General features: G+C 35.4%; 7 protein-coding genes across 7 annotated transcripts; 1 reads left to right on the top strand and 6 right to left on the bottom strand.

The window, feature by feature from the left end:
* Positions 1 to 120: 120 nt before the first annotated feature.
* Positions 121 to 1950, bottom strand: PHYBLDRAFT_181555 (hypothetical protein). The gene is made up of 5 exons (XM_018438490.1): positions 1689 to 1950; positions 1224 to 1326; positions 961 to 1038; positions 774 to 869; positions 121 to 583 (listed from the first exon to the last, which is right to left on the bottom strand). The coding sequence occupies exons 1-5, from the start codon at positions 1768 to 1770 to the stop codon at positions 505 to 507; spliced, it is 438 nt and encodes a 145-aa protein (XP_018291521.1). The 5' UTR covers positions 1771 to 1950; the 3' UTR covers positions 121 to 504.
* Positions 1951 to 3173: 1223 nt separating this feature from the next.
* PHYBLDRAFT_168833 (hypothetical protein) lies at positions 3174 to 6444 on the top strand (the record flags this gene model as incomplete). Its single annotated transcript, XM_018435946.1, has 8 exons — positions 3174 to 3178; positions 3272 to 3320; positions 3499 to 3886; positions 4117 to 4215; positions 4299 to 4738; positions 4843 to 5319; positions 5943 to 6089; positions 6391 to 6444. 8 exons carry the CDS (start codon positions 3174 to 3176, stop codon positions 6442 to 6444), a joined length of 1659 nt encoding a protein of 552 aa, XP_018291520.1.
* Positions 6445 to 6546: 102 nt separating this feature from the next.
* Positions 6547 to 7807, bottom strand: PHYBLDRAFT_181554 (hypothetical protein; the record flags this gene model as incomplete). Its single annotated transcript, XM_018438489.1, has 2 exons — positions 6547 to 6856; positions 7011 to 7807. 2 exons carry the CDS (start codon positions 7805 to 7807, stop codon positions 6805 to 6807), a joined length of 849 nt encoding a protein of 282 aa, XP_018291519.1. The 3' UTR covers positions 6547 to 6804.
* Positions 7808 to 15135: 7328 nt separating this feature from the next.
* On the bottom strand, positions 15136 to 17564 carry PHYBLDRAFT_125092 (hypothetical protein). The gene is made up of 4 exons (XM_018429029.1): positions 17276 to 17564; positions 16471 to 17076; positions 16134 to 16367; positions 15136 to 15971 (listed from the first exon to the last, which is right to left on the bottom strand). The coding sequence occupies exons 1-4, from the start codon at positions 17475 to 17477 to the stop codon at positions 15385 to 15387; spliced, it is 1629 nt and encodes a 542-aa protein (XP_018291518.1). The 5' UTR covers positions 17478 to 17564; the 3' UTR covers positions 15136 to 15384.
* Positions 17565 to 17909: 345 nt separating this feature from the next.
* On the bottom strand, positions 17910 to 19388 carry PHYBLDRAFT_133863 (hypothetical protein). Its single transcript, XM_018429598.1, has 7 exons — positions 19322 to 19388; positions 19165 to 19206; positions 19055 to 19097; positions 18746 to 18761; positions 18562 to 18671; positions 18468 to 18491; positions 17910 to 18383 (listed from the first exon to the last, which is right to left on the bottom strand). Exons 1-7 carry the CDS (start codon positions 19366 to 19368, stop codon positions 18249 to 18251), a joined length of 417 nt encoding a protein of 138 aa, XP_018291517.1. The 5' UTR covers positions 19369 to 19388; the 3' UTR covers positions 17910 to 18248.
* A 268-nt stretch (positions 19389 to 19656) lies between these two features.
* Positions 19657 to 20794, bottom strand: PHYBLDRAFT_145866 (hypothetical protein; the record flags this gene model as incomplete). Its single annotated transcript, XM_018431548.1, has 4 exons — positions 19657 to 19758; positions 19833 to 20129; positions 20261 to 20604; positions 20725 to 20794. 4 exons carry the CDS (start codon positions 20792 to 20794, stop codon positions 19657 to 19659), a joined length of 813 nt encoding a protein of 270 aa, XP_018291516.1.
* Positions 20795 to 21305: 511 nt separating this feature from the next.
* PHYBLDRAFT_155475 (hypothetical protein) lies at positions 21306 to 23609 on the bottom strand (the record flags this gene model as incomplete). The annotated part of the gene is made up of 12 exons (XM_018433410.1): positions 21306 to 21429; positions 21598 to 21682; positions 21752 to 21890; positions 22033 to 22127; positions 22222 to 22252; positions 22392 to 22491; positions 22580 to 22683; positions 22770 to 22798; positions 22899 to 22953; positions 23102 to 23235; positions 23350 to 23448; positions 23558 to 23609. 12 exons carry the CDS (start codon positions 23607 to 23609, stop codon positions 21306 to 21308), a joined length of 1047 nt encoding a protein of 348 aa, XP_018291515.1.
* Between the last annotated feature and the right edge of the window lie 266 nt (positions 23610 to 23875).

Raw genomic sequence — 23875 nt, 5'->3', positions numbered from 1 at the left:
TATAAAAAGCTACATCTACATATGTAATTTGAACTTCTTTGTTATTTTTTTTAAAAAAAAAAAACAATCAAATCAAAAGAAGTTCATTGGATCAAACACCCTCATCTACACCTGTACATTCATATATAAACTTGTGTTTATGTATTTAGTATATATATATGGCCAAAACTCAATATTCAAAAAAAAAACATAAAATAATAAAATAGTTAAAATAAAATATAGAAATAATAAAAATAAAAATAAAATAAAAATATGTTACATGGTTTTGGGATTAATGAACGAAGAGTATGAATCAAAAAAATAAAATAAATAAAAAAAAAGTCTTCATTTTCTTTTTTCCTTTTTTGGTGAACAATATATATGTATATATGTTTTACTATTCATTTTCTCTATCAACCCTTTTCTCTTTCTGTCTCTTTCTGTCTGTCTGTATTTTTTTTGTATATCTGTATATCTGTACGTCTTTACATTTGTATGTTTTGTATGTTCTGTATCTTTTACTCGTTAACCCTGGAACTTCTTAATGGTCAACATTTGGTTCAGCATTTCCTGTAGCTGATCATCCTCAACCTTGTTGGCCAAACTAAAACAGAAAGGTATATGTAAAATTTTAATCCAACAGTAACAAATTATAGATCATGATCCATTCATATACATATGCACACCTAAAGGCCCCATTGTCTTTGATCTTTTGGTCTAATTCTATCTAACCACCTTCTCTTTGCTCCTTTTACCTCTTTATCTCTATTTCCCTTTATTATTCCTATAATTACCTTGGGATCAATGCCTTTGCTTCCTCGGCATCTTCACAGCACAAATTAGCCAATTGCGACATCTCAAAAGGTGCCAGATCATCTTTACCAAGTAACCTAAGACATTTTTCATTTTGTTTAATCTCTTGTACATTTATATATTATATACACACTTTTCTCTATTACTAATATCTTAAAGAAAACTTACTGGCGTACTTCACGTACAGAATCTCTGTTACTGAACCGACTGAATGCTCTGACATATTCGAGTGTCTTTTGCATCACACTAGTACGGTCATTACGGATCGATCAGTTTTTCATTTCATCTCATTTATTTCCATCCCATCCCATTCAATTCAATTCCATTTCTTTCATTTCATTTCATTTCACTCTCTCTCTCTCTCTCTCGCTCTTTTTTTTTGTGATTCAATCTTTCTTTTAAATGGTAGTATAAATATGTAATCTTCCTACTTTGTCGTTTGACGTGTCACGCTTCCATTCTCCTTGGAATCAACATGAGCTTCCAAAAGGATTCGTACTTCAGATATATACAGACACTGGGCATTGGCGAATTCTGTCACCAGCACAAACAATGAGAAAGACGAACAACGAAGAACAAACGAAGAATAGTGATGATGTGTAAAAATGTTGATTTGATTTAATTTTACATTTATATAAGTGAATTGATAATTGTATTTCATTTTTGTTCAATTACTATTTCTACATTTATTTATTTATTGATTTATTGATTCATTTGTTTGTTTGTTTTTGTATTTTTTTGATGTTTTCGATATTAATGAATCAAAATGACGATGATGAAATAGAAATTATAAGGAAAAAAAAAAAAGAATATGAAATTCTCTAATCGTATATATGTATATATATAGAGTATGATAATCAAGTAAATAAAACAAAAATCAAAATCACAATCGCTACCTTCTCCAAGCTTTAATGTTGTGGCATCTTCTTGTTCGGGTCCTCCTCTAAGAAGATGTCTCTGTTGGTGTCGTGAGCCCATCGTTTAAAAAGACGAAGAAATAAAGAGAAAGAATCAATATATATATATATATATATATCTATATATTGATATATTTATTTATGTATATATATATATATATGTGTGTGTGTGTGTGTGGGTGGAGGATGTTAATGAATTTAACTAGTAAGTTTTCTTCAAAAAAAAAAAAACTAGTCCTGCACACACACTCTATCTTTTTTCTTTTTTTTTCTTTATTTCTCGAATATTATAATCTTTTATATCACATGACTTATTTGCTTACGTCATATGTGACACGTATTTTCACTTTTATAGGATTTTTAAAATACACATAAAAAAAAATGAGAGAGAAAAGGTACGTCTAAATTACTATGTTTAGAGTACCTTGAGAAGTTACGTTTAAAGTAACGGTAAATCAGATAAAGTACATCCAATAGAAACCAAGATTTTTCTTGAACATGGGATTTTTCTACGTTGGTAAAAGAACTTTTGTCCAATAACATTGTTTTCTTTTCTTTTTTTTTTGGAATTTAAAACTTGTGTAAAATCTTGTTAAATCCCTATGGTAATGTACCTGTAATGTAAACCAAGTTTAACAAAATAATCATGATAATAATAATAATAATAATTGAGATCCGTTAATAACCCGGTTAGTTTGGTCAATGTATTAGAGTCAAAGTTTTATATACTAAAGAGGCTGTAGTTATTATTAGTTTATTACTTTATCCCCCCCAGCACTTTACGTCTTGATCAATATCTCTCCAGGTACCAAACCTCTCCTTTATAGGAAATAAGTCCTGAGTTTCTTATGTTTTCCGATAGTGTTAAAGATGCTTGGTTCTGCTTTAGATTTCAAAATAAAGAATATTTTTATTGCAGTTGTTTTCTTATTTGAATACATTCCAAAGAATCTAGAGTAGACATCAAAGAATGGGATCATTTAAGTTTCTTTTTAATGTGTTTGTATAGATAATGTGCTCGGTTTTTTTAATATTCAAAAATCATCTTTAGCCTATTTGTAAAGATGCTTATTTAATAAGATTCATGTTACTTAAAGATACAACATATTTCAGTACAGCATTTAGTGAAAGTTGTAGGGGAATACTATTCCAATATACCTTTTTTTTTCTTTTCTTCTTCTTAATTTATAAATGTCTATACATTATACAGATATACAGCTATACAACTGTACATAGTTCAATGAAAATAATAACAATACTAATAACAAATAGAACCAACAACGGTGAATTTTTACTAGTATATTCCTCTTTATATTCATTAGTTTTATTTTCTATTTGTTTGTTAAAAATAATTCATTTGGGGAAGTAAGCGAAAAGTAAAATAGAAGAGGTTTCTTTTTCTTCTTCTAAAAAGCCAACATCCCCCCTCTTTTAACTTATATTTCAACTCCAAGAACGTTGAATATGAGGTCAGTCTATCAACCAACCCACAAAGATCACCAAGCATAAACACGATTATTTTTTACTAAAATCATTATTAAATATATATATATATATATTAGTGAGAGGGTTGATATAGTCAATATTGACAGCGGTCTCACTACCGATAAGGTAAGATTTAGAAAAATAATAATAATAAATAAATAAATAAATAAATTAAATTAAATTTAATAAATAGATAAGCAAACAAACATATATATATAAAGTATTAAGCTCATACACACACGCATATATATATATATATATATATATATATATATACATATCTAAATGTTTTTTTTTGACATAGTTCATTTCCTGTATTGGTGAAAGTACAGTCATACCTGTCGGATCGCCATCAAACAACTCTTTAGAATGTTCATCACCAATTCTATCTTTTGGCAATTCCGCATGTAATCAGATTGGTTCAACTGTAATGTCTTATACAAACGTCCCATCTAATCAACAAACCATGGACTACCAATACGAGCTCAAAGAAAAAAATGCCGACGTAGAAGAGTTCAGCCAAGCCGATTATCTGTCTCGTGTTGTTAATGAATTGTTGGAAGAAGTCCTGAGCGAACCAAGCGAATCCCCTTCTTCAGACGACAGTCTATCTTGTATTATTTCAGACGCCGAACGATCTTCTTTATCGGCTTGTCGAAAATTGGATAGAGAAGCTAATCATCCTATGAAAGGTAAAAATAAATAAATGAATAATGTATATACATATGTATATAATAATATAAGCGTAACAAACAAACAGACAAGGGAAGACTGTATATATATTTATTAAGGTAGTTTTTAATAGTAATAGTAAGGAAATACAGAAAGTAACAGCAAGACTTTGATTATGTGTCATACTATTTGATTTGTAATATATTGAACAGCTTACTGACTAACAAGCTATATATCTTATCATTAAAAGGGTTCACTGAATATGGACTGAGACCAGTCGTAGTAAGATCAAAAATCAATGATATGAAATTAGCTTTACGCCATGTTGCATTGCGCACAACAAGATACGGTAAGATAAGCTACACATGTTTGACCTTTTATGCAAGAAAATAAAAAGAAGAAAATATTGACTTGGTTTTTTTTTGATAACAGGAACTTTTCTTGTCCACAAGCCTGAACCTGAGTTTTTAGCACAATATATTATCGACCTCAATTCTTCAAGAAGCATTAAAGACAGAGATGTCAAAAGGGTATCTTTTGTAAATCCTCGATCACGCCTTTGTCAGAAAATAGAATTTGATTCTTGCCAAAAGTCCAAACCAAATGATACTATGCACAATTTAGATAATATGGATAAAAGTGAAGATGAGGATGATAATGATAATGATAATGATAATGATAGTGGGTCTTCAAGCTCAGAATCCGAACATAGACCAAACTTAGATGATTACGAATATGATGAGCTAGAAGGCAAACTTTGCTCATTTATCAAGACTATCGAAAACGAAGTGGAAAAGGAAAATACTTTTGGGAGTTCCAGTAAAGCTCTGGAAGAAGCTGATGTAAGATCAAGAGTTGGCTATTCATTTGATGTAAGTATCATATATATATAAAACAAACAATGTTGGTTTCTAATTCTTAGAATTATCTCTTTAATCATGCAAAAATTAATAACAACACCATCAAAATCAAGTAGACAATACAATACATTAGAGAATACCTGGTGGACCGATTCACTCGACATACTTCAGTTTTCAACAGTGCCACCAGGATCAAAAGTTTCCGTATAGGAGTTAGCCTCCAGAAGCGGAAAATGGAATACTTTTACAAGAAACCCGAGAAACAACTGTGGAAAGTGTTCAAAATCCTTTCTTGCAGTGTGTCAAGTTACATGGAAGATTATGTTCAGCTGGTCGACCAAGTGGATAAAATGTTCCTGCAGATATCTTCTCAGCAGCCGTTTGATTTGAAGCAATATGTAAACTTTAGGCACCACAGCCAGTTTATGGTCCTTAAACTAGCAAAGATGATGCTGAGTATTGGACAGCTAGTAAAATATGTGAAAGCCATAGCTAAACTTATACTGACAAAACGATCATTTAAATCTAAAATTACAATTGCTAAATCGTTGCATAAAACGATTGCTGAAATCAAAGCCTACGAAAAATATAAAGTAAGGCAAGGCAAGGCAATGCAAAGTAAAGTAAAGAATATATATGAATAAATTTATAAATGAATGCATATAACACACACACACACAGTCGAGGTCTTGAGTACATGCACAGAGATAAATAATGTAAACTCACCAGGGGGTTAGAGTATAAGCGGCACAAACCGCTTTTGGTAGAGACTCAGATTCAAGACAAGCTTCTTCTTTCTTTCTTTCCTACATTTTTTTTGAGTGACATTGGGGTAATGAAATGGGGTATGGAAGAATGAATTATCAGAGAAGATTTCCGCAAACCAAGTTCTGCCGTTGTATGACAAGCAGTAGTTTATTTCTACAAAGAACATTCTGTCTATAGTACTCTTACTGCAAATGTATAAATGTTTATTAAAGTTCTTAACAGGTATCAATACATTGACTATGAAGATTTTTTCATGTTACTGATATTAAGATACTTTTGAGCATTGAGCCAACCAATACATATAAGATCATTCGTTGTTGTAAAAGTTAAAAACGAGTGAGTTGACTAGACAACTGAAGGAAATATTGCTATATACTTTTATATAAAATATAATAATGTATATATATATATATATATATATATATTGCTTTATCTTGAAACATTCGAGTATTTTGGAATGTTAGGAAGGAGATTCATATCTTTAATTTTTTTTGTGGGTGTTGTCCTTGTTGCTCATTTGGAACCAGATTGGAGCCCATCTCCTTGGACACCAAAACCAAAAAGAAAAAAGCAAAAATTAAGAAAGACTGGGCAAGTAACACTGCAAAGGAAAGCCATTAAAAAGATGTGTCAACTCTAAAATATATAATACATAATATATATATATATATATATATATTTATATGGCTTGTATTTTTATATATATAAAAAAAGAAATACAAATAAAATTGTACAAAGCACAGGAATTTATTCAACTACTTTTTTTCTTCACTATAATTTTAATAGACATCTTCTTGACTTGTGCTTGACTTGAGCTTGACAAAGTTACCATTCATTCATGGTTCGAATGGACAGATACTTTATATAATATAATATAAATATATATATATAATTAGAGGCTTAGTCTCGGTCGAAAGAAATATTTTGGCTGGGAAAGAAAAAAAAATTAAAGAAGCGTTGTTATTTTAGATTGAATTTAATCGAGTTTGTGTCTTTAACTGTGAATATTATAATTAGACACATAGGTATCCAATAGGTTTACATATATGTATATGTATACTTATATTTAATGTTTTATTTATTAAAAAATAAAAAAGAATATCCTATATTTGTGGTGCTTTGTTTTAATGGGTAATAAATATGTATAAGTTACAATGGGATATCGTATAATAGTAAAGGTAAGTAAAAAGGTAAAAAAGGTAAATGGATATGTAAAAGATATATAAATGTGTGTGCGTATGTCTTTGTATGTGAGAGAGGATAAATTCAATAAATAAATAAATAAATAAATAAATAGATAAAGAAGTAGCTTAAGCCAACTTATCATCACCCTCTTCCAAGTCAGCAATCCACATTGCAGCACTAGAAATATCACAGAATAAATGAATCGATTAATACACATGACATATACATATATACACACCCTAAATACTAGGCACCAAATACTAGACACTGCACAGCCCCATTTTTTTTTTAAAAAAAGAAAAAGATATATAAAATAGAATTATAAAATTACCCAATTTGACTGGTGAAACCAAAGACGAAGCCAGCAAAGGGAATCATTTCCAATGCACTGGCAACCATACCAAAGAATTGGTATTTCCAGAACTCTCTCTCGATACGACCCTGTCTTTGGTTGTTATTCCAGTGGTAGAGGTCAAAGTAACGCTTGTGCGACTCGCCACCTCTGAACAAGGCCTGGATGGTAATAAACAGGACAGGACCACCCATGGGGACCACCGACAATGGCAGTGTAACCAGGTACACAATAGGACGGACAAAAAACTCTCCCCAGGACTGGTCTTCCTTGGCAGCACCAAGCATCATACCAACAGGTGAGATGACACTGTGGACCTTGGGCTTGGTTCCATCAATGTCCTCATAAGGAGGGTCCTGGCTGGCACTTGCGGTGGCAGGTGGAGGGATAATGTTGCGCTCCACCAGAACGCTCTCAAAAAAGCGGTCGGGATAAGATCCAACGATATGGATGTGAATCTGGGACATGATACCGAATGCCTCAAACACACACAGGAACCCACTTGCGATTGCGGCACCGGCATGGATTAGCCAAGGGAAACTGGCTTCGGGTACAACCAGCAGATAGATCTTGGAGATTAAGTGGGATTGGGCACTGAAGCCATATTTGAAGAGTGGAATAACTGCAAGCAAACTGAGAACACTCGACTTGAGAGCCGAAAAGAGAATCGGACCAGCAATGCGGCGAGGGTGGTGGAGGAAGTGAAGGATTCCCTTGAAGGGATAGACAACACTTGGCAAGGCACCGTTGCGACGAACACTGGGAAGACTAACCATTGTGCGAAAGAGCTGGTTTCTTTGAAGAGTAGAGAATTAAATGAATTAAATAAATAAATAAATATGAAATGTTTAAAAAAAATATTATAAATTAAATTATATAATATATATATATGTATATATAATATATGTATTATATAAGATGGGTGCACAACTAAAAAAAAATGAGGCATTTGGAACAGAAAAGAGTTTTATTGGTCTAAAAATACAAAATTATAGGACACAAAAAAAAAGACAAAGGGTATGAGTGAGTGAGTGAGTGAGTGAGCGAGTGCTTAAAAGAATGCTTAAAAGATTCAAAAGAAAATTAGAGTACAAAAACCAAGCTGATGGGATGACAGCATAATAGGTATAAATATACATACACAGCTATAGGTACATGTGCTTAAAATGTCTTTTATATATATATATATATATTAGTTTTATGAATTCATTTATTCATTTTATATATTTAGAGTAGAATGATGTATTTTTTAGCTCATCTCTTTAACAACACACTTCTTTATGAATCATAACAAAAACTAACTCTGTCACAAACACGCGTATATTGACTGAAACAACGAACCAGTCGCTCAAAAATAATTAATCAAAAGAGAATATGAAAGTATTCTTTCTTTTTTGGTTCTTTAACCAAAGGCTGATACTAAAACACATCATCTTTGGCTGTTACACCAAGAGGATGAATTGTTCCCAACTCTCAACTTACCTTTTAGTCTCAAAATAAGGTATCTTACAATACAATGCACCCTCTCCCTTTCACTCCACTCCACTACACTCCACTACACTGCACTACACTGCACTGCGCTTCACTGTAATTTATTTTACTTTTTCTATTATCAAGCTCTTCAAGACACACATTCTAAATAATTACATACTTTTTTTTAACACAAAGCCAATTATTTTTGTTTCTTTCTCATATCTTGATTCTCTCCCTTTAGACTTAAGGAGCAAGTTAAAAACCACCCAAAATGCCTGTGACTGCAAAATTGAAGACTGTCGACTTAACCCTAAAATAAAACAATACAATAAATCCGTTTAGAAACGCCTTTAAACACGCTCCTTCATCCACATGGCGCTTATGAAAAAACCTGTGGATCAGGTGTCAGAGAGCCTTGACAACACTTTCGAGTGGGTGTCAGACGAAAAACGATTCCAAGTTCCCCGTAAACTCTTACGAATCTGCACTTTTGTCTTGGACGAGTTATTGTCATGCCATGAGTGTTTTCCTTTTGCACAGCCTGTACCTTCCAGTGCCGTTTATTACCACAAAGAAATAAAACACCCAATGGACCTGTCCACTCTTGAACGCAATCTCTATCATGGAGTTTACCAAACGTTCGCGGACTTTGAGAAAGATCTTTCGCTTATTTGGGAAAACGCAAGACATTTTCACCGTTCGTTTGATACAATTTATCAGCAAGCTGACGAGTTACAGCGTCGATACGGAGAAGTACGAGCACATATAAATGGAGAAGAAGTGTGAGTTTCTATTCTTCTGTTAAACTATCAGTGTATAGTTGAATACAAAGATATCTATTGTGGATGAGATATCTATCCAAATATCTATCTAGTTTATTAGTTAACAACTTAGTTAACAACTTAGTTAACAACTTAGTTAACTGCTTGGTTAGTCAGTTATTTAGTTAGCTACTTGGCTAACTAGTTAGCTAGTTAGCTAGTTGGCTCATCAAGTTAGTCTGTTAGTTAGCTAGCTATCTATATTCAAAGAAAAAGTCAATAGGCGTTTTCTTCTTCTTCTTTTTAGCAATCAACCTTTCATCATATATATATTATTATTATTATTATTATTTTTGAATTATCTTTCTAAAACCAAAAAACGCCCCCCTCCCCTCAAACAAATTCGACTTAGATTCATCGTATTTTCCGTACAATCCTCAGACCCTTCCTCTAAGCCTATTCCAGAAGAAGAAGACCTTTCACACTTTGCTGAAAAGAATTATTCAAAGGACAGGTAACGTCTATTTGAATATACTTAACATTTAAGTGATCAAGTTGTACAACAATCATTCTTTATTCATACAATTATTTCTATATATATATTTACTTAATATATATATACCTATATTTCATCCGTCCTGTTTGTTAAAAAAAACACCTTTTTTTTGTTCTCTCTCTTATATAAACATGTACATTTATATATTTTTTAAGCTATCTGTATTTTATCCAAGCAGTCAATCCAACCGAAAAAGGATCTCGCTCGACTCGTGGACTAACAAACGTCAGACCCCTTTACAACGTCCTCAATCACCACTTTTTCCACGCCGTCGAAACTATTAAAGCAGGCGGAACCTTGCCTTCACGCCCACTCCCTCGCCTCTACATCACCAAAAACCGCACCTTACTAACTGAAGCACGAAATAACCCAAATGCTGTTCTTGCAGTCGTGACAAATGTCAATATTACAAAGTGCGCCGAAGAGCCTGGAAAATCTCGTCTGTTTTGTGACGTTATCCTTGTTCGTCCTCTGGGCGAATGCCACAGCTTTGACGAAACTTCGGTCGACCCGGCACTCAGATACGAGTTTTTCCCCAAGGCCTGGTCAAAGGTCCAAGTGCTTCGGGTCGTCACAGGTGTCGAAACGACACTGTCAACAGAGATGGAAAAATACTTTTTTCGACGGGCATTCACAACCTATCGCGTTTCGCTAAAACCTGCAGACCTCAAAAAGGCAAAGAATGCCGAAATAGTGGTCGAATTTATAAAATCCATGATGAATCCGGTTTCGTTTGATAATAGAGTCAAGTCAGAATCATTATCACTCTCACCAGCACCTGCACCTGCGCCATCCCCGTCACCATCACCATCATTATCGCCACCACCTCAATCACCATCACCATCACCACAACAACAACAACCAAAACAAACACAACAAACACAGCCACAATCACATCAATTAGCACAACCACCAACACCAGCGCCAGCGCCAGCGCCAGTACCAGTACCAGAATTATCACCATCACAGGCAGAAGTTTCTCTTGAAGCAGCCGAGTCACTTTTATCACTGTCACTAGCAACAGAATCCACAGACCTCCTAAGTGGAGAATCGTCTTCTTTTGTCCCTAACAGTGTATCGGGTGAAAATGGGGGACACTTTGGTCCAAAGATATTGAAACCAAAACCTTTTAGAGCAGTCTCACCTCTAGCCCCACCACAAAATAAAATGTTAACCAGAGATGAAGATGACGAAGATGAAGAAGAAGAAGACGACGAAGACGACAACGACGATGAAGAAGAAGAGGATACTTTAAACAATAATACAATCCGAAGTGGTAACAGTTCTCAAAGAGAATCTATCGATAATATCAGCGAAAAAGACCATATAAAGAGTGAAGACATGGAGTATGGAGAAGAAATGTACGATGGATATGAACCAGAAGAAGGCATATACGAAGAGAACGACCCAACAAAAAAGATACCCATAAGGTTTGAGACAATCAGGTCAATAGAACCTACAGATGAAAACAAATCATCTCTTCCAGAATACGCAAAGAAACTCGCCGCGCTTTGGCAGAAGCTCAAAAAGTGTGAGTAATATACATTATATTACATTACATTGCACATCAAAAAAGAAACAAACAAACAAACAAGCAAGCAAACGAAAAAGAGAAAATTATTTACAAGCCTTTTTTTTTGAAAATAATAATAATAATAATAATAATAATAATAATAATAATAATAATAATAATAATAATAATAATAATAATAATAATAATAATAATAATAATAATAATAATAATAATAATAACAATAACAATTCAATAGTGTGTGACGAAAAGGGTGTTTTGATTGCACCCATTGAAAAGTACGCCTCAAGTACATCCTCGACCCCTAATGCAGAAGGATACTTTAAACATGTCTATTATGTTAAAGGGGACCCAACTCGTGTTGTACAAACCTTCCGCCGTATGACTCTCACCCAACGCATCACCGAACTTGTCAGTTTACTGACCTTACACGGCGAAAGACATATGGGCCAGATTCTGGAGGTGCTTGAGGAAGAGCAGGGTGAGATCGTCGGCCTTTCGATGGAGCGATACAGCAAGACTCTGAAACAGTATACACACCTTCACTCTCATTATCGGTTGACGGCACATCAGAAGATGGACCTGGTTGAACAGATATTCGAATCCATGTCTACGATCCACAGACTCGGAATTGCCCATCGTGACATCTCTGAGGTGAACTTTATGGTCAGTGAGAGTAAAAACAAGATCCTCAAGGATGGCAGCAAGGGCGCCGATCTGTACATGATTGATTTCGGAAAGGCGGTCCTGACAAGAAAGGAGGACGTGGTATATTGGTGGATCGAGCGGCCAAAGATTGATGGAGAATACGATGGTCAGATGCAGCCCGAAGACGAAAAGGCACTCAAGTTGTGGTGCGATAAGCTACCGTGGGTTACAGCAAAACCTGACCATGGCTACCGCCACAACCGCTCCATCCAGACTCTACCAAAGACCCGTGGAGACACTAGTGTCTTACCTTGGCTTATCCATCCAATTGCCGAAGACATGTACTCGATCAGTACAGTGGTTTGGAAGATTTTTGCAGAAACCGAGCCATGGCACGGTATCCTTGACACAGATCTCAGAGGCCTGCGCGATACCGTAAAAGACAACTATAGAATTGAACGCAGTCTGGAACGGGAGGTGGCTGGCGAGCTCAGTCAAAAGCTTCTCTTGCATTGCCTCAAAACCGATCCAGTAGATCGTCACTCGGCAGATGATGTGATCCGGTGGATGTCGAAGCCTGACGTTCGCGAAGGTCTGATCAAGGAGTGGAAGGCTGCTGCACCTGACGGTCGCCAGAAGAGAAGAGCGAAATCGACGTTTGAGTTCGAGGATGAGCAGGCTAGAGAGCAAGATCGAAACACAAAACGAAGCCGTACAAAAGAAACATCATCATCAACACCAACACCAACATCAAAATCAAAAGCAAAATCAAAAGCAAACTCAAAATCAAACTCAAAATCAAGCACAACCTCAACCTCAAACTCAAACTCAAACTCAAACTCAAACTCAAACTCAAAATCGAAATCGAAATCAAATTCAAAATCAAATTCAAAGGCAAATTCAAATTCAAAAGCAAAATCAAAATCTCATAGCCGCGCACAGAAAACAGAGTTGGTTTTACCAGATATACCTCTGAAACCTAATGGGCTGCCAGTAAGTGGGCCTGGATCTAGAGGAGGCACTAGTCGTAAACGTACCGGAGTTTCCAGAGGCCGAATTGTGCAAACCAGTGCAAAAAAGATCGGCAGCCGGACAACAAAAGCAACGCCTACAACTATTTCAAAAGGAAAGAAAAACGCGCATATACTACCAAATATTGCTTCCTCTTCTTCTTCTTCTGCTGCTGTCGCTTCTACTGCTGCAGCTGCAGCTGCCACTTCTACTTCTGCTTTTTCTAATGTTACTTCTGCTACCAGCACCACTATTGGAAGTTCGAGAAGAAGCTCTATTGCAAATACAAGCATGAAACGTACCCAAATACACCCACCAGAAATTGGCTCAGCAAACGGTCTTACAGGATCGGCGAATTCACGAAACGCACACACAAGCAAAGCAAATGGTTCTGGAGGTGGGTCGGGGAGTGCGCCCAACACAAGAAATACGGGCTCGTCGACAAAGAAATCTAGTTCAAAAGGAGGGGTTCCAAGTGGAAGCTCAAATACAAAACGTACTCAAATATTACCTGCCACTTCTTCCGGATCAACTGTTGGCCAGCAAGGTTCCTCAAATAGCAAATATGGGAATTCGTCGGCTAAATATGCTAATGCCAGAGGCGGTCTAGCGGGCTCAAATGTGTCAAGACATGGTAACCATCCATTACCTTCTAGTGGGCCAGGTTCACGAGGTGGAATTGTGCGTTCGCGTGGAGGTACGATTCCTAGAGACTTGAATGCTCCTTTGACCGGACCTGGGTCGAGAGGAGGGCCTGGTTCAAGAGGAGGAATGGTTCGTACGCGTGTGGTAGACCTGACTGGCGGAATTTTGCCCTCACACGGACCTGGATCAAGAGGTGGTATGGTACGCGTTCGCGGACTGGCCCTCAGAGGACCTAGCACACGAGGTGCACGAAACGGAGGCTCCCAAGTCCTGGCCTACAACCGGGACTCCCGTGGAAAACCAAAGGGAAGGCAGCAAGGAAACGCCGGGTTCCCCAGAATAGACAGTGTTACGGGACTCTATGTGACTGGCGAGAATGATGAGGCGATTGATATCGTTGGCAATTACGAAGCTCCTGGCCAAACACATACCTCAAGAGATGGACCAAAGTCTGGTAGAACCAATACACTGGCTGTAGAAAGTGCGCCCGAAAGAACCAACAGTGTAAAAACGCACAATTTTCCTGATAATGATGGCGTTATTGAGACCAGCAATGTTCGTGAGACCAGCAATGTCTACAGGAACATAAATATGCGCAGAAGCAGTATGCTTTGAGCCCAGAAAAAGAAAGGAAGAAAAAATAACCTAATTGCTCGTTTGACAGTCTAATTCCACACACACACACACACTACCAGCATATTTTCTTTTCTTTTCTTTATTTCTATGAAGCCTCAAAAACTTAACGAATGATCCTGGATATCACAGCCCAAAAAAAAACAAAAAGCAAACAAGCAAGCAAACAAACAAACAAATCAATCAAACAATCAATCAAACAAAAGACTTGTATCAAGTTCACATTCACACAAACACATACACCTATTCACACACCTATTCACGTACCCGCACAATCATATACTCATGTACACACGCACACACGCACACATCCACACAGCACACCTGTATTTGTCAGGATTTACAGGGTAAATTGATAGGTAGAAGAGATATCTTTATTTTCCTTTGATTCTTCTACTACTTTTATTTTCGCCCATTATTTATCTCGTGTGCTTTTTCTTCTGTTCATTTTTCTTTATCTTTACTATACAATTAGTCACCACTTATATTTATCTTTTTCTATATACAAGTAAAGAAGTATTTCCATGTTTCAATATAGGAATGTCTTTTCATATATATTATTCTTTGCCTTTATTTCTTTTTATCCCTCTCTCTCTTGTTTTTTTTTATTTTCTTCAAACGCTTTGTTCTTGTATGTTTCTTCTCTTATAACTTTGTCCTGTCATCTTTCATTTATTTTTTCTATTTTGATTTCTATTATCATTATTTCGTTCTTTTATTTTTATTTGTCTGTTTTTTTTATTTGCTAAATATCAAGTACATAATTTTTCTTATATATATATATAATATAATATAATTATTGTTCCAATTGTTGCTTTATTAAAGGTTTGTAGATGTTTAATGATTGAAATGAAAGCACGTACATATTGATATATTTATGTGTGTAAAGAAGAAGAAGAAAAAGTTGTATGATAAGAAGAAAAAGAAAAGAAAAAGTCTATATGGACAAAATGCCATGTTGTTGTACTGTAACTATGTGTGTGCGTGTGTGCGTATATATGAATGATACGAAGAAGAAGGAGAAGAAAAAGTCTACAACTCAAGAAAGAGATAATAAGGCCAATTAAATAAATAATAACTATTATCACCATTTTCTTAACACATTGGAACATTGACTGCAAGTCCACCTTGACTTGTCTCCTTGTATTTTGACATCATGTCTACGCCAGTCTGACGCATGGTTTCGATAACCTGATCAAGCGACACACGATGATCGCCTTCTCCGTTGAGTGCCAGCTGTGCTGCCGCAATGGCCTTGACGGCCGCAAGGGCATTTCGCTCAATGCAGGGCACCTGCACAAGGCCACCAATCGGGTCACATGTCAGACCCAGGTTGTGCTCCATGCCAATCTCGGCCGCATTTTCGACTTGATCTACAGACCCACCCATCACAGCCGTAAACCCTGCCGCGGCCATAGAGCAGGCCACACCGACTTCTCCCTGGCAACCAACCTCGGCAGCAGAGATGCTTGCTCCACGCTTAAAGAGCATGCCAATCGCGGCAGTCGTCAAAAGAAACTCCATAACATCACGCTCCGGGTGCTCGGAGATGAACTCGAGATAGTATTTCATGACAGATGGGATGGTGCCCGCAGCACCGTTTGTAGGTGCAGTTACTACTCGACCACCACAAGCGTTTTCTTCATTAACGGCAATAGCATAGACTGATAGATAATCAAGAGCTGATGAACAAAGATAAACAAATAGATAAATTAGATAGACAGAATTAGGAAATTGTATTTTATATTTTATATATATATACAAATTGAATTATTAGGGAGTGTGCAAAAAAAATAAAAAAAAAGATAAGAAAAATAAAAATTTGTTGTTCGAGTATCCCTTACCTGGCAAGAAGAAACGCTTTCGTTGACGCTTGGGGAGTACAGAGAGTGACATTGGGAAAGTATTTTTGTGATCGTCGGGATGTCCAATAGCTTCTTCCATTGGTATTGTAGAGGTTGCGATCTGGTTGGTATGATACTCGGTGGATGTCTTTACTGGGCCGTAGAGACCTTTGAGGAGTTTACTGTAGAGTGCAGGTGCACGTCTGCGAACTTTGAGATCACCAGGAAGCATATCTAAGCCAAGAAAAGCAAGGTTATTAATAAATCAACTTTAAAAGAAAAAGAAAAAGAAAAATCGGTCTGTTTTGTATATGTGCGTGCATTTTATTTCTCTTACCTGTAGGACACGCCATGACACCGTTTCGGATACTCTCGTCCATTGTATTCCAGATCTTTAGTAGCTTTGTGCGGATCTCTTCTGGTGTAGACCACCGTAGCTCATTCTCATACACAACTTGGGCAATCGTCATGTTCTCTCGCTTACAGACCGCAATAAGTTCATCGGCTGTTTTGAAAGGGAGCGCAACTACCGCAATATCCTGCTGTCTTCGCTCAGCCATTGCTCCGTCCTTATCTTCTTGCTTGTAGTAAACGTTCTCTCCGTGATCCAATTGAGTCTCCTCATTAACCACAAATCCTCCTCCGATACTAAAATACTCGTTTGTGGCGACCATGTTGCTGTCGCTGTCATAGGCACAAAAGCGAAGGCCGTTTGGGTGCTGAGGTAAGGACTTGAAGTAATTGAAGATAAGATGCTTTTCTGGGTTGAAGTGGATGCGATGTGTGCCGTCGAGTCTAATGGAGTGGTTGGTGTGGATGTCTTGGACCCGAGATTTGATTGTCGAGGTCTCTACCTGATCGGGCGATTCGCCTTCGATTCCCATCAGGATTGCATCCGGAGTTCCGTGGCCAGCGCCTGTCAGGGCCAATGAACCAAACATGTCTAAAACAACAACAGAAAAGATATGCCATATTTAGCAATGAAAGATAACAAGAACACGCTGTTACCGCACAATCTTATACTAATCTCAGTTTCCATCCCCTTTTGTATTACGGTTATTAAAATACAATGTATGATCAGGTAATATTTATTTATTTATTTATTTTTGTTGTTGTTGTTGTTGTTGATAACGATAACTCACCTACACGCAAGGTGTGAACTCTCTCGAGAACTTTGTGTGTCTTGAGATCATGAATGAAAATCTTGGCAGCTCTCATGGGTCCAACAGTATGAGAGGAAGATGGTCCAATTCCAACCGAGAACAGATCAAAGGTTGATACAACAGCATGGTGATCGGTTCTTTCTTCGACCTTCTCCTGTTTCTTCTGGGTGGCGGTGGACATCAGTCTAGAGCAGGCAGGAGTGGCAAGTCTTTGTGATATAGCTGTCAACTTGACATGGTTGGCAACAGAATGCCCGAGACGAGAGCGAGAACGAAGGCGAGAAAGAAACATGTTAAAGAAAGAATATAATTCTTTATTTTATTTTATATTAAAAAATAATAATAAAAAGTTGGTTTGAATCTTATACAGATACATCCGACGGAACTATAAATTCTATATATAATATAATATATATATAGTATGTAAGTGGATGAGTGGGGTTGATGGGTTGATGAGTTGGTGGGTTTAAATAAAGGATGTTTGTTTCATTTTGTCTCAATTTCTTGGAGGTTTTGATTAGGAAAGATTAAACAGGTAGCTTTGTCGTGACTCAGTTTTTTTTGACTGTTATGAAGTCCATTGCAAAATGATAAGAATAAGAATAGGATTGATAGCAATTCATTTCTGCATTAATTTATTGAACACTATTAATACAGAGAAAGCATGACAAGAAGTTTTAATAACGAACTTGCCAAAAATAAAACCATGAATTTATCGTTGTAAATATGAAATATATAAATATGAATATATTAAATAGCAAATAGCAAATAGCAAATAGTAATAGTAATAATAATAATACTATTAGTATTAGTATTAGTATTACTTCTTTTTTTAATTATACATGTACATATTTATGTATATTCAATTCCATTCATTTCAATTCAATTCAATTCATTTCAATTCATCTCAATTCAATTGAATTCAATTGAATTCATTTTATTTTCAAGCTATTTACAACTTCTCCTTGATACGAGCCAATGTAGCCTTCAGGGAATCCTGGCTAGGCTGGAGCTGGGGCCATCCAATCTTGAGACCGTCCTCAGGCTTATTCTTAGGAATGATGTGGAAATGAACGTGAGGAACAACCTAAAAAAAATACAGAATAAGTAAATAATGTTAGTTTCAATATAATTTGTTTCAATTATAATATTAAATATTAAATCGCTTTACCTGATGGGCCATGGGTCCATTGTTCTAAAAAAGATAGAAAAAGAAATCCAAAAAAGTTTAGTAGTCAATTCGATTAATTTATTATTATTTTTACCTGGAGAAGGTTGTACTCCTTCAATCCACTAGCCACAGCCACCTTCTTAGCCAAAGGAAGGATGTCAGCCAAATGATCTTCAGGCAACTGATGGAAGAACTCCGCGTGGTCTATACAAAATTTCCAAGTATATTATATTAATATCTACTTTATATGAACTGTTTTTCTTTATAGATAAACTCACACTTTGGGATAACAAGCTGTATTTATACAAATATGTATGTATATGTGTTTGTAGATTAAAATTCATATTAAAATATCATTAGTAATTTAGCTAAGGCCATTGACACAATCTCTCTATATCTCTCTCTCTTTTGTATATATATATATATCTTTCATATAGGATATTTTCTCCTTAAACAGCTAAAGAAAAGAAAGGACCCCTTTTCCTATACATTCATCTCTCTCTCTCTTTCTTTCTTTCCTTCTTTCTTATAGCTTTTATATATTCTTCTTCTCTGTATATAAATAAATATATATTTTGTGAACTTACAGCATGACCCTCACTCAAGGGGTTAATGTCAAGGAAACAGAAACTGATACAATACAATACAATATAATTATTGTTTTTAATATTATTCCCTATTATATATTTGTATATACCTCTTCTCAGTCTCGGCGACCTTGTGAGAAGGAATCTCGCCTCTATATAGAGATAATACACGTATGAAAAGAAAAGAAAGACGCGTGAAAATGTTGGTTAAAGTTGTAGCTCATTAGCTTAATTCAATTCATTCAGTGTCTGCTAGCCAATTCATACCTGATGATTTTGCAGAAAAGACAATTGTCAGTCAAATGAGTAGCCATGTTATTTTGAATGTTCAAAGATGAGTTTGAGTGTGTGTATATATATTAGAGTTTTTTATTTTATATAGGAAATATAATTTTGCTTTGAAGTTATTCGGCTAAACGATTAATACTGAGTCCGATAGAAAGGAAATCAGAATGGAGAGAAGCACCAAAAAAAAAGATTTTGATCACATTCCCAAGGGAAAATTATACTAATGTATCTGTATATAAATCAAAACCAAAAGCTTATTTATATTTATATTTTTGTTCTATTTTTTTTTTACTTAATGAAAAATATATACAATATTAGAATAAGGCATGTAATAAAGCTGCTAGATGGGATTTTAGTAAGACGCCCGGTAAATAAGACACGATCATATCCTTTATGAGCAGCAAGAGTTGCTCTCCCTAAAGATAAGGTAAGAAGGAACACAGATCAGCTAATGAGACCTCTACAGCTTAAAAACAATATAGAAACTCACCTGGACTGGACAGGTAACCTCAACCACTTGGTGATAGATTGGTTGGTAGGTAAGGCTAATAATCTTCACTACAGGCATGAGGTCATAGTGAAATGTGAGCGTGGGTACGCTATTGTTCTGTTTGGGAGAAATACACAGATCCACAATATCGCGTAACATTTCGTGATCCTTGTCCTTGCTTGGATCGTACACCACTTGAAATGGAAATGTAACATTTGTAATAGAGTGTGCCTTTAGATGCAGGTTGTACATTTCGCCGCCACCCACTGTCTGGTCAGGTTGATTTATATAATATGCCTACAATACCAAAAATTAAAATAAAATAAAATAAGGATTCTAGCTATTGACGTGTTTATTCTGGTTCTTTTTCTTTGCTTTTACTTTTGCTTTTGCTTCTCCTTTAACTTGTTACTATTATTATTATTTACCACTGCTTTGACACTGTCTAGTGCCAAGTTCTCAACATTGGGATTCATGACACCAATCTTAAGACCCATATTGAAAGTAAACGTATTCGAGGACCCATTCCTCTGAAATGCCGGCAGATTGTCAGGATGGGTGGTCGAGCCGTTGTAGTCGATTCTAGGGATTTTGAAGGTGCTCATCAAGGCACCGGCGGTGATAACGAATCCAATGATTAACAAGAGAGCAAAACAACTGATCGAACGCGCCCAGAGAGGAAGGCAGGGAAAGCATATGCAGCAAGCATAATCTGTCCACCGTTTAGAATGATTCGAATAGACATCAAAGTATTGTTTTTCTGGAAGTGTGTCTAATATCAATCAATTGATCGATCGATCGATTAATCAATTAAAATCGAATAGCGATATAATGAAAACAATTTGTTTTGTTAAATACACAAATCTTCGTGAGTTTGTCAAAACTTACTCACCAGCTGCTTCTGGGCGAAGACTGGGCTTGTAAGTGTAGGTTGAGGAAAGAAGGTCGTGTTCAGAGTTCATAATCAATAAGAGAAAGAAGTGTACCGAGAAGGGGTGCTAGTGGTATTTAGATGGTTTTTTTTTTCAGATGGTGAAATTAATAAATAAATCAAGAAGTGAAGTGAAATGAAATGAAATGAAATGTGTACATATACATTTATATATACATTTATATATATATATATATATTAGATAAACACACACATTCATGTTCATATTCATGCTCATATTCATGTTCATACAAGTGAGCAGATTAACGAGAGGTTATAAATGGACTTCTCTCCTGAAAGAGGGATATTTTTTTTATTCTTTGAAAGGACAAGAGGCGTGAGGGGATCCCTCACTCCTTTTATAATATGTTTAGTTACGATTTAACCAGAATAAAGACTAACAAGTCTTATGCCCCTCCCCTTCTTGCTCTACCCCTTTTTCTTTCTTTATTTCTTTCTTTATTTCTCTTTGAACCTTGACCATTTGGTCTATATATGATTAGTGGTGTTATTCAACCATTTTACTTGTCTTGTTATGATTCTTATTCTTTCTTCTTCTTATTTTGTTTCTCATCGCCTGATATCTTGGCAATTGGTATATCCATGCCTCCCGCTTTGGCTCGAGTGAGGATTTTTTGTGCCCATTTTACGACAGGCATATCAATCCTGACCATCAAAAGATTATTATTACCATTGTTATTGTTATTGTTATTGTTATTGTTATTGTTATTGTTATTGTTATTGTTATTGTTGTTATTGCTATTGCTATTGCTATTGTTATCATATATCTATATCTATACTTGAATAAGTTTAAATGGAATTCGCTCAACTTACATCTTTCCGTCCAAGTTAAAAGCCCCAAGACCCTTGGCATTATGAATCTCATTTCCCTCTATAATCTTGGTGGCCCTTTCCACCTCTACAAACGAACATATATATTAGTTATATCTGTTTATATATACAGATAAAATAACATTATATAATTTACCTGCTGGATCTGGTAAGAATGTCTGTTGGATAATCTCCACCTGGCCAGGATGAATAGCTTGTTTTCCAGCAAATCCAAATGTCCTTCCTTCATTACACTCCTCCAAAAGCACCTTTTGATCTTGATAGTCAACACACACCTATTCCACACACACACACAAAGAGAATATTAATACAAATGAAATCAATAATCCTTTTATCCCCATTTACAGATATTTTACACACACATAGTGTGTCTGTACTTAGAAAGAAAGAAAGAAAAAAAGTTTTTTTTTGCTTTACCAAGTCAATTGCTTGTAGCCCATATGCAGTTGCTGCAGTTACTAACATCTGTCTTGCAAAAAGTAATTCTTTACGACTTTCTGTTCGAGTAATTCCTATAGAACAATAAATTCAAAACACGCACACGCACATTAGATTCTCTTTTTTTTTCTTATATTATTTTTAACAAGGTTCATTAACGTTACTTACCTACATCTGCACAATAATCTTCAGAAGCAAACTAAGTTTTATTCTTCATGTTAAACCCCCAAAAAAAGTATTTATATAGACACACACATACACACACACAAATTGATCAAGAAAATAAATAATAATCATAATATTAACTATAAAAAAGAAGAAGAAGAAATATTGCTTACGATTAAAGCATCTAACCGAGGATCTGCTGTAGCAATTTCTCTGATATTCATTATTCCAAGCGCACTTTCAACCAAGGCAATCAGGCGAATTCGTTCACGCCTACATACATATTATGATCGCAAATATTGTTTACTATCCTCGCGCATAAACATCTATTTACTTTTATATAATGTTATTGAGATCTTACTGTGATTCTATTGCAACCGAGTCAATCATTCGACTAACAAACTGGATATCTTTGGCACTCTGTACCTTGGGAATAACAATAGCCTGGAGTCTTTTTGAATGCAACTAATATAAATAAATAAATAATTAAATGATTAAATAGATAAATAAATGGATTGTATTCTATTCTGGAATATTGATAATTCACTTACAATGACATTCAAATCGTCCAGTTCGAGACCTGTTTTGAGCAATGATATGAATTATATACATACGCACATATAAGTTTTACTTAACAAACACAAGATGCCTGTCTATGTATTGCTTATTCTATAATTTACCTGAGCCAATGGCATTAATCCGTACTGCCTTTTCTGCTTTGCCATGCTCAGAAGCCTAAATGATATAAGAATTAAAAAAAGGAAGAAGAATAAGAGGGGCCACATTTTTGCGTTCCTTTAGAAAACAATAAAGCATAATACAATTCAAATACAATCTCCAAAAAGAAAAGTATAGATTTGTATTATTGTTGATTGTTCCTTACCTCGAGTGCATCCAGTACTAAATGTCGAGCAGTTCCTTTTTTACTGCTTGGCACGCTGTCCTCTAAATCGTACACCACACAGTCTGCTCCGATAGATATAGACTTATATATCTTGCGCTCATCACTACCAGGAACTTTTGTATATATATATGTGTGTGTGTGTGTGCGTGTGTAGGTAGATATATGTAACAGAAGTAAGACACACATGCATATTTTTTTAAACTTGCATATATTTTAAAAGTATTTACCATAAAGCATTGCACGTCTCGGTCGTACGTCTCTTGTACTAAGCGCTCGTAATCCAATCGTTGCATGTCCTTGACGTGCAAGAAGGCGCGTAATGGAAACTTTTTGTAAATGAAGTTTTATAATTAGCAATCTTGAGACTTATAACAAAAGAAAGAAAGAAGAAAAGTCTCGGCTTTAATTATCTCTCTTTTTCTCTTTTGCTTTTACATGTTGATTGCACTGGTCTTTGTAAAAGAACTAAACCAGCAAGAGAACGCATGTCGTGTATGGTACGTAAGAGAAACAAGGAAATAACGACACACAAAAAAGGAAAGAAGAAAAAAGGAAAAAGAAAGATAGTTACTGGCATATTGAACAAGGTCAGTATTTTCCTGCTGGTGTGACGCCATGGCATGATATCACCTGATGGTTCTTTTTTTTTTGTCTCAGCAAATATTTTGGAAGCTTTCATATAAAATATTAATTAATAATGGTAGCAATAGATATTGAATACACTTCTTTACGTATCTCTATAGAATAAAGATA

This window comes from Phycomyces blakesleeanus (assembly GCF_001638985.1).
Source record: "Phycomyces blakesleeanus NRRL 1555(-) unplaced genomic scaffold PHYBLscaffold_11, whole genome shotgun sequence".
NCBI lineage: Eukaryota > Fungi > Mucoromycota > Mucoromycetes > Mucorales > Phycomycetaceae > Phycomyces > Phycomyces blakesleeanus.
Note: the sequence above shows the minus strand (reverse complement) of the source record. Positions and strands in the feature narration are given on the sequence as shown.